General features: G+C 44.9%; 1 protein-coding gene across 1 annotated transcript; it reads right to left on the bottom strand.

The window, feature by feature from the left end:
- Window positions 1–1,361: 1,361 nt before the first annotated feature.
- rtn4rl2a (reticulon 4 receptor-like 2 a) lies at window positions 1,362–5,113 on the bottom strand. Its single transcript, XM_072678446.1, has 3 exons — window positions 4,953–5,113; window positions 3,978–4,204; window positions 1,362–3,699 (listed from the first exon to the last, which is right to left on the bottom strand). Exons 1-3 carry the CDS (start codon window positions 4,999–5,001, stop codon window positions 2,608–2,610), a joined length of 1,368 nt encoding a protein of 455 aa, XP_072534547.1. The 5' UTR covers window positions 5,002–5,113; the 3' UTR covers window positions 1,362–2,607.
- Between the last annotated feature and the right edge of the window lie 5,188 nt (window positions 5,114–10,301).

Here is a 10,301-nt window from a genome sequence, read left to right as displayed (position 1 = left end):
CTATTTGCATCACACAGACACACACATAAAAGTACATACCTTACAAACACTGGCACTAACTTTGTCATGGCAACATTCATACCTCCTGTAACAAAAATAGCATTTGCTTTATAAGTACAGAAATCAGACAATATTGCTCAAATTAACAATAAAAAAAATGTTCAATTAAACCCAGTTGAATTTGAGAAGTCTCTTCGAGGCCGCTCTCCCTCAGTCTTTCACTTTCATTTTCGGCTTGAGAGGCCGCAGGAAATGATTTTTTCTCCAGCTCAGTCCTTCTTTCTTTTTCCCCTTGAGCATTACTTGCTTTTATCTCTGATTTCTCATTCTCTCACTCTGCCACCCACATCCACCCATACGCCCCTGCCTTCTGCTCCTACTCTCTTTCTCTATCTCGCTATCCCTCTCTCTGTCCTTGCCCTTTCCACCTTAACTGTTCCATTTTTGCACTACTTCACTACTATCACCAACCCCCTGCAGCTCTGTCTCCCTCTGTCTATCTCTCTTCACTGTACTTGTCAATCACTTCGTACTCTCCTGACACCTGTTTATGCAGAGACCCATCAGCATAGCTGGATGGAGAGAAAGGAGAAGGTTTAGCTGCAAATCTATTTCAGAGAAGTGGTGGATGGCAGGGAAAAATACAGAATGTAAGGTAAAGGAGAAGGGAAGTAATCAGATAAACAGAGATCCTATAGATTAGCCATCTAGACAGACAGGTAGACAGTCAGACAGTTGCAGAGAATGGACAGGTGAACTAGAGAGAGCAAAGGATAGGTGGTCTATTTCACACACCTATCAAATATCTAATCTCGTGCTGCCTTGCGACACACACTGCTAACACCCATCAAAGATCTGCACAGCATATTGTTCAGCAACTGGCTACTGGTTAGCCTGAAATGATCAGATCATCAGATCACCAGTCCTTTGACAGACCATGTGTTATAGGCCAACTCATTAGTCATTAGTTCGTTAGTTATCTCTCCTCCTACTCCTGCAGCTCGCACACTCGCTCACTCAGTCAGTCCACTGGTGTCCATTTTCTGCTTCCAATTTGCGGTCAGTCTCATACAGTCAGTCCCAGTCAGGCAGACCTCTATAGCTTTCTTCTTAGGTTATTTTCCTAAGCATAGTATTCTCATTTGCTTTCCCTCATTGCCTTGTCTTCTGAACTTCTCCAAGATTCCATTTTTCTTTTGATTGGGCGGCTCAGTCTCTGAGTTAACTGAGTGCCCCCAGGGTCTTAGGTGGGTTGTTGTTGTCCTGGTATGATGCTCCTAGGTAATTGGAATATGTTTGAGTTGGGCTTCGAAGCTCTAAGAGCTGAAGGAGCTTGAAAAGAGAGTCTCACAGTGAGCAAGTTGGTACAATACATTTGTTTATATTTGAAAAAGGACAAAGAAAAACATAAATCTTCCTTCAAATATGAAGTAAATCTGTGATAGAAGTGAAACATGCCCATGACAAAGTTTACCATGAAGGACATACAAGTAAATTCATTCACACTCTCACTCTTGCTGGTAGGTTGACCTTGCCATTCGCTAACAGCGCTCACAGGAACATTCACAACCAGTCAGAACACAGAATAACTAAACACTGAAAGGCTTGTCTTCGCTCTATGTACAGCTCTCCTCTTGACGATGTCACGGTGGTGTATTTACAGGAGCTGAGTGATGATGTCATTGCTTGTCGGCGACAGAATGAAAAGACAAAAGACATGTTTTCCTCTATTTCTCTGTCTTTCATGTGCTGTCTCGCTCTCCTTTGCTTTCTCTCTCTCTCTCTCTCTCTCTCTCTTATTTCTCTCCCTTTCAGACACCTCTCGAATTCCACTCTTTGTCTATTCGTTTTTCTGAGGTTTCCCTGTCACTCATCACAGTTTTGCTCTCTGATTTTTCACATTCCATCTGTCTGCTTGCGATATGTGTGAAAAAATGAATAGGTGTTGGACAGTCAGTCCACTGGTCCATGCAGTGATGCAATCTGAAGAACTGTCATGGGCAGTGAGATTGTAGTGTTAGAGGTCATGTCTATCTAACAAGATTACTATGAGTAGTGCTAACAGCACTCAAACCGGAGCACTTAAGAGTAACAGTATTATTAGCTGCGATTGTAAAGACAGTTCTAGTCATTGGACCAACACAAGCAGCATTTACAATAGCTAGAGTAGCACTATAATAGCCAAAAAGGCAGAAGTATACAAATGTTGTACATAAACCTAGGATGGAACCATATATCCTCCAGTCCATACGGACTGTGTTATATATGACTATAAGTAAACGTTTCCACAAGGAAGGAGGACAGTACCTGTTGACTAACCAAGCCCTCTGGTATAAGCTATCATTCACTTCCATTGTGATAATGGCCTGCACTGCAGTACCTGCCCTTTATTCCCTGCTTCCCCTGCTGTATCCTAAATCAGTGTAGCGCCCTCTAGCTACTAAAAGGTGCTAGAGGCTCAAACTGAACAGAACAGAGATACAGGTGAGGCGGAAGTCAAACAGGAATCAGGTTGGTGAGAATTAGGTTGAGTAAACGGGATTTTCTCTCCTCCACAGAGGGGAAAAAAGAAAAGAGGGATTAAGGTCCCTCATGAAACATGAATATTCAGCCAAAGAGGAGATGGACACAGACAGTCAGAACGGACACGGCAAGCAGCAAGAGAGTGGAAGGAGAAGAGTGAGAGGAAGAAGAGAAGGGTGGAAGGGTGTCGAAATCAGGTGGGCATTCCAGCTCGAAGCAGCGTAGGGAGGTGATGCCTGCATCCTCGTTTCCGTAGTTGGCCCAGTACTCTTCTGGGTCCAGCTTGGGGAGCAACGCCTCTTCTTCGCCCAGCTCATACTTCGTAGACGTGGACGTGATGGAAGGCTTGCCGGAGTAGGGGTGAGCCTTCACGGTTTCTGAGCTCTTCTCGAAGATGCCCTTGGTGGAGCTGACGGGCTTGTGCTTGGAGAACCACCAGCGGGTCTTGGTGCTGAAGGTGGTGGTGGTGGTTCCAGCCAGGGAGCCAGGGTCGGGAAGGGGGCACAGGGCAAAGTCCATCTCACGCAGAAAGCGCAGGTCCAGGCCACGTCGGGGAGCGGGAGAGGCGCACAGCAGCTCAGAGCTAGACACCCGGTTGGACCTGAAGAACTCCCAAAGAGGGCGAGCCTCGCAGCCACATGCCCAGGGGTTGTTGTTGAGCCGCAGGAACTGGATGGACTCCACGTCGCGCATGGCCTGGCCGGGCAGCTCAGCCAGAGAGTTGTTGAAGAGGAAGAGCATGGTGAGACGGCCCAGGTCACGGAAGGCACGGCGGTTGACCTGCCGGATGCGGTTGTCGTGCAGCAGCAGGCGGTCCAGGTTGACCAGGCCGCGGAACACGTTCTCGGAGAGAGTGCGGATGCGGTTGCCGTGCAAGAAGAGCTGGCTGAGGTTGATGAGGTCGGCGAACAGGTCGTCCTGGAGGAAGTGGAGCTGGTTCTCCTGCAGGTAGAGGTACTGCAGGCTGTAGAGCTTGTGGAAGATATCATGCGGGAGGGCTGCCAGGCGGCAACGGTGCATGTGGAGGCTCTGCAGCTTCTCCAGGCCGCGGAACGCTCCGCCCTCTAGACGACGCAGATGAGGGTTGTCACCAAGGTCCAGCTCCTCCAGGTCACGCAGCTCGCTGAATGCACCAGCCTCAATCCAGGTGATGTTGTTTGAGAAGAGCCACAGGACCTGGAGATTAGGAGAGGGAGGGTGCACACAAGGAAGAGATGTGATGAAAGGGAGAAGCAGGATGGAAAAGGGCAAGAAGGGAAATAACAAGGTGAGAGGGAAGTAGATGGGTGAAGGATTGGTAGTGATGATAAGAGAAATTGAGAAAGTGAGAATTAGAACCACATACACAGATACACTCAATGTGTTTACAGAAAGTCACACATTCACACACTCATTCTCGTTCTCTCTTTTCCTCTGTCACATTCGCACACACATATGCACACACTCTCTCTTACCTGAGTCCCAAAGCCAAAGGATCCCACTCTCAGTTCGGTAATGCGGTTGTTCTGCAGAAAGACACGCTGGGAGTCGTAGGGCACTCCAGTTGGCACAGCGGTGAAGTTCTGCGCCTGGCAGCTCACAGTCATTGGGGATGGGTAGCACACGCAGAGGTGAGGACATGCCTGCGCAGGCGTCGGCTTCACCACTAGCAGCCAGAGAACCAGCCAGAGCGCAAGAGCACCTGACAGGGAAAACAGAGAGAATTGCATCACAACCAGCTCAAAGTCCAAAGGGCCGCTAGAAGATGCTGCAAATGTTCCGCTGCCCAAAGTGCCCCTGAATCTCTCAACAGTTATTCAGGCATTTAAAGCATTTCTCCATCAATGCATTCTAGGTTTTAAAAAAAGTATCACTGAAATCATCAAATCAAATGATGTAGTTAAACCACTGACAATGACTTTCCTTCAGCTGAACAGAATGGATTTAAGGTAACAGTGGATGCTTAAAAACTCTTGTTTGGTCCAATTTCAGCACTTTTTAACTGGTATATTCTCTCCACATTAACTTCTGAATTTCAGTGAGGGATGTCTGGAATAATGGCTTTTTCGTTTACAACCAATGGCCTGTTCTGGTATCTGTCCTGAAAGTCAAAGTAAGTCCAACCACAAGTGGCAAAAATGTACAGTTTGCTTCACTAATCCAGGTTTACACTAACTGTCACTCTTTGCACAACTTGACAAAGTGTGCAAACATCCACAAAGTACAAGTAAAAAGTGCAGTCTATGAGGAATAATGAATAGGCTGCATCTTTACTGTTCACCTGCTCAAGCAGGACTTAATGCGACTTTCCCTGATTATAACTAGTGCGCATTAAAGCGCTTAGGTTTAACTACACTGCCTAGACTAAACAGACAAGAGTTTCAGAGGCAGCTTTCACAGACGGAACGCTACAAGTCCCATAAACCAACAGCACAAAGGCAGGTACTCACTCTTGAAGCTGTGCGTAAAGGAGGTCCGCGTAACCGAAGACGTTTCCATGCCGAACCAAAGCCGAGAGCGAGTTAGGAGGCGAGTGTTTTCCTGCTATCTCTGCTGATGCTCTGGTTCCCGAGCCGGATCGACGGCTGAGAGTGTGAGAGGAAGAGGGAGAGCGTGTGTGTGTGCCTTGAGCTCGTGCAGGGCTCCCGTTTATACCCCCGGCGCTGCGCGCGCCTACGGCAGTGGGCACCACGGAATCTCCTACGTCACCAGCCGGGTCACGGGCTTGCGCGCGGGCGGCGAACGGAAGGGGAGGGGTAATAGAGGAGGGGTGGAATAGAGTTGCAGGTTTTTGGAAAGGAGGCGTGTTCAATGGGAGGGTTCAGACTTGGATAAGGCCAGAGGGAAGTGGCGCCGTGCGCGCGGATTGGTTTCTGACACGGAGACGCACGGGAGGGAAAGATAGGGGGTGGGAGGGGTGCGTTTGAGTGTACGGGGGATTGCGGGCACGGCGCCCGGTAATGACTACACGGCGAGGAGGAGATGAACGGAGCACGAGGCAGCAGAAGCGTGCGCGCAGCTCGGTTTCTTGGCTCGCGCGCGTAATAGGAGCGGTTTCCTGCGCCTTAGTGGCAGACTGATCTCTCATGGAGGAGAGACAGAGAGAGAGACAGAGAGAGAGACAGAGAGAGAGAGACAGAGTGTTTGCGATGTGATGAGATGTGATTATGTCTGATTAAGGTCAGGGTTTAATGGCCAAGAAGAAAAGAAACACAAACTTGGTTAAGACTGGTGATAATGGGTGCATTCAGGTATATATATATATATATATATATATATATATATATATATATATATATATATATATATATATATACTCTTTAGGAGCCTTATTTAAACTAATAACATATTATTTATATTTATAGTATTTATTATTATTTATATTTATTAATAAAATACTATTTATAATAATAAATATAATATTTCACTATAAAAGTTCTGTTAACTTAAAGTTTTAAATGGAACAAATGATTTAACTTTAAAGTGACACTTTTTACAAGGTGTAGGACAGTTAGTTTGGGCACATATATTATGGAACAATGTATGGAATAATTATAACGGGACAGTTGGTTAGGTGATAAGTGTTATGGGATGATTTGTTGGGGATATTTCTTACAGGGCAGTTGGTTAGGTGATAAGTGTTATGGGATGATTTGTTGGGGATATTTCTTACAGGGCAGTTGGTTAGGTGATAAGTGTTATGGGATGATTTGTTGGGGATATTTCTTACAGGGCAGTTGGTTAGGTGATAAGTTTTATGGGATGGTTTGTTGGGGTAAGTATTACAGGACAATTTGTTATGTGACGTGTATTACAGGGCAGCTTGTAAGGGGGTAAGTACTATGGGATGGTTTGTTGGGGTAAGTATTACAGGACAATTTGTTATGTGACGTGTATTACAGGGCAGCTTGTAAGGGGGTAAGTACTATGGGATGGTTTGTTGGGGTAAGAAATATGGGCAGTTTATTAGGGGGTAAGTATTATGGGGTTGTTTTTTGGTGTAAGAAAGACAGGGCAGTTTCCCAGGGGGTAAGTATTATAGGATGGTTGGTTATGGGATGTGTATTACAGGGCAGTTGGTTATGGGATGTGTATTACAGGGCAGTTGGTTATGGGATGTGTATTACAGGACAGTTGGTTATGGGATGTGTATCACAGGGCATCTTGTAAGGGGGTAAGTATTACAGGACAGTTGGTTATGGGATGTGTATCACAGGGCAGCTTGTAAAGGGGGTAAGTATTACAGGACAGTTGGTTATGGGATGTGTATTACAGGGCAGCTTGTAAGGGGGTAAGTATTACAGGACAGTTGGTTATGGGATGTGTATCACAGGGCAGCTTGTAAAGGGGGTAAGTATTACAGGACAGTTGGTTATGGGATAAGTATTATAGGACCGTTTGTTAGAGGGTAAGTATTACAGGGCAGTTGGTTATGGGATGTGTATTACAGGACAGTTGGTTATGGGATGTGTATCACAGGGCATCTTGTAAGGGGGTAAGTATTACAGGACAGTTGGTTATGGGATGTGTATCACAGGGCATCTTGTAAGGGGGTAAGTATTACAGGACAGTTGGTTATGGGATGTGTATCACAGGGCAGCTTGTAAGGGGGTAAGTATTACAGGACAGTTGGTTATGGGATGTGTATCACAGGGCAGTTGGTTATGGGATGTGTATTACAGGGCAGCTTGTAAGGGGATAAATATTATTGGAAGGTTTGTTGGGGTAAGAAATATGGGAAGTTTATTAAGGGGTAAGTATTATGGGATGGTTTGTTGGGGTACAAAAACAGGGCAGTTTTCCAGGGGGTAAGAATTATAGGATGGTTTGTTGGGGTAAGAATTACAGGACAGTTGGTTATGGTATAAGTATTATAGGACCATTTGTTAGGGGGTAAGTTTTACAGGACAGTTGGTTATGGGATGTGTATCACAGGGCATCTTGTAAGGGGGTAAGTATTACAGGACAGTTGGTTATGGGATGTGTATCACAGGGCATCTTGTAAGGGGGTAAGTATTACAGGACAGTTGGTTATGGGATGTGTATCACAGGGCAGTTGGTTATGGGATGTGTATTACAGGACAGTTGGTTATGGGATGTGTATCACAAGGCATCTTGTAAGGGGGTAAGTATTACAGGACAGTTGGTTATGGGATGTGTATCACAGGGCAGCTTGTAAGGGGGTAAGTATTACAGGACAGTTGGTTATGGGATGTGTATCACAGGGCAGCTTGTAAGGGGGTAAGTATTACAGGACAGTTGGTTATGGGATAAGTATTATAGGACCGTTTGTTAGAGGGTAAGTATTACAGGACAGTTGGTTATGGGATGTGTATCACAGGGCATCTTGTAAGGGGGTAAGTATTACAGGACAGTTGGTTATGGGATGTGTATCACAGGGCAGTTGGTTATGGGATGTGTATTACAGGACAGTTGGTTATGGGATGTGTATCACAAGGCATCTTGTAAGGGGGTAAGTATTACAGGACAGTTGGTTATGGGATGTGTATCACAGGGCAGCTTGTAAGGGGGTAAGTATTACAGGGCAGTTGGTTATGGGATGTGTATCACAGGGCAGTTGGTTATGGGATGTGTATTACAGGCCAGCTCATTAGGTGATTACACCTAATTACAGGGCAGTTGGTGATTCGCAAATATTTGCCACAGTCCTACTAACCCCTTTGTTTTTCCTTACATTCTGTTTACATTCTTATTCCATGTGCTAAGATGCCCTGGTCCTACTGTTCTGTCCCGGTGCTGCCCAACTCAGCTGTCCACTACCCTGCTGCTTATTGCGATGCTGTCCTGCTCTGGATCCTTACATCAGGACAGAGGAGGATGGGTTCCCCTCTGAGGAGGAGGAGTCTTGGTTGCTCTCAAGCTTTCTTCCTTGAGTCCTTATGTAGATATGAGAGTGAGCAATGTAAATCTGGCACCGCCCACAGCTCCTGGCAGTGTAAGGAGGTAACGGCATATACTGAACCAATCGGTCCTTGTAAAGGAGAGTGTGTATGTAGAAGTGTTTTCCACGTTCAAATATGATGAAAGTCCTTTAACAACAGTTTAGACAGACAGAGAGATAGACGGAGAGACAGACAGACAGACGGGCGGAGAGCATGAACAGCCTGAGGATGTCCATGTTGTTATTCAACACCGCCTCCGTTCGCTTTCATGTTCTGGACACCACATCTCTCTCTCTCTTTCTCCACCTCCACACCAACTCTGCATGACTGGACAAACAGGCTTTCCCCGCTCCACCTACACCAACCAACCAGCTGGGAGACATTTTGTATATGTGTTTGCGTGTGTTTGTGTGCATGTGGTAGTTTTTTGTGCGTGTGTGTATGTGTATGAGTGTGTGCATGTCTCATCAGCAGGCCAGAGGCACGCTATGACTGACACCGTTTATGCCAGAACTGTGTTGGAGAGAAAGAGAAAGGCAATAAAACATATCGAGTGAGGTTACGGAGGACAGAATGATGGAGAGTGAAAGGATCAAAAGCGAGTGAAGATGGAGGAGGAGAAGGAGAAAGGAGAAAATTAACTCGTGAATGATAATAAATGAATCAGGGCGGTTAAAGGCACGATCAGGGATTTTAAATGCACACAGAGGCAGCACTGAAACATGAACAACACAAAAATATTTTAGTCTGGAGAATGTTTCCATAAGATTCCTGGAGATTACAGTATCGTACTGATTTAACATTAAGAATTAAGCTTTTCCCTTCCCTGTTTGAGATGTCATACAAGAGATACGGTCCCCTCCAAACATACTGGAAAATAAGGATGTTTTGGTTTGAGATCAAAAGATGAATTTGAGACATTAGATTAGAATTTCAGCTTTCATTATGCAGATGTAAATATGTGTTAAAGCCCTTCTGACATCACATTTTGTTTGAACCCACCCATTTTTCAAGTACAATTTCCACTCACATTCATTCATTCATGAGTGAGTGATCAGATAATGGGAAAAATTTGGGTCATGCAGTAATCAAAGTTAGGTATTGTAACCAGCCAATAATCTCACAGAATAAGATGTGACCTAAACATCCTGTAAAACCCAAACTTTGTGCCTAAGTTTTTTGTTTACACATCAAACCACAATATGAGCATACATCATCTAGAAGTTGAAGAATATTAAAATTATTTTGTTCCAGTCTTGCTACGACGTTTTTTGCCGTTGCCTCGCAGGTGCTGTGACATTGCTTGCTTATTTCCGGTACCATGGCCTGTTTTTTTGGACTGAGAAATCCAGAATTCCACGTAAGAGGATACATGCACTGATTACTGAGCTAAAATATGGCTCTCTTGTTCAAGAGAGCTGCATTTAAGGGGTTATTTAAGGGTTAACCCCTTAAAAAGGTTATGGAACGCTTTCAGGTCAAGTGTTATTACAAACTTCTATTACCAAAGAATAGCCCCACCAAGTTACTGAGTAATACACTTTACTGTGTAATAAGCCTTTCTGTGGTAAGGGGTTAATAAGATATCTAGACCTTACTACGATCTAAGACATCACGCTGTTTACATGACTACTTTAATAATCAGATTACTGAAAAAAGCAGGTTTTAGACAACATTCTTAGCCAAGTTGATCAGCAGACCTTAACTAAACAAAGCAAGAACTTGAAGAGTTCCTTCTGAAAAGGAGACTTAAGAGGGAAACTCCCCAAAACAAACAACAACTAAAATCTGGAGTAAAAGCATCACAACAGAAGAATGTAACAGTCTGGTGATGTCTGTGTGTTGCTGGCAAGAAAGGAACATGCAACCAAATATTCATGTTATTTATTCGTGTTA

The sequence above is a fragment of the Salminus brasiliensis genome, chromosome 4 (genome assembly GCF_030463535.1).
Source record: "Salminus brasiliensis chromosome 4, fSalBra1.hap2, whole genome shotgun sequence".
Lineage (NCBI taxonomy): Eukaryota > Metazoa > Chordata > Actinopteri > Characiformes > Bryconidae > Salminus > Salminus brasiliensis.
The sequence above is the reverse complement of the archived record's forward strand: the minus strand, read 5'-3'. Positions and strand labels throughout refer to the sequence as shown.

What these genes read in the sequence shown, in the direction of transcription:
- rtn4rl2a (XM_072678446.1), bottom strand. Translation starts at nt 5,001, where the DNA reads ATGGAAACGTCTTCGGTTACGCGGACCTCCTTTACGCACAGCTTCAAG. An exon ending in CTTTACGCACAGCTTCAAGA is followed by an intron (nt 4,205 to 4,952) that starts GTGAGTACCTGC and finishes TTTCCCTGTCAG; the next exon opens with GTGCTCTTGCGCTCTGGCTG. An exon ending in CCTTTGGCTTTGGGACTCAG is followed by an intron (nt 3,700 to 3,977) that starts GTAAGAGAGAGT and finishes CCTAATCTCCAG; the next exon opens with GTCCTGTGGCTCTTCTCAAA.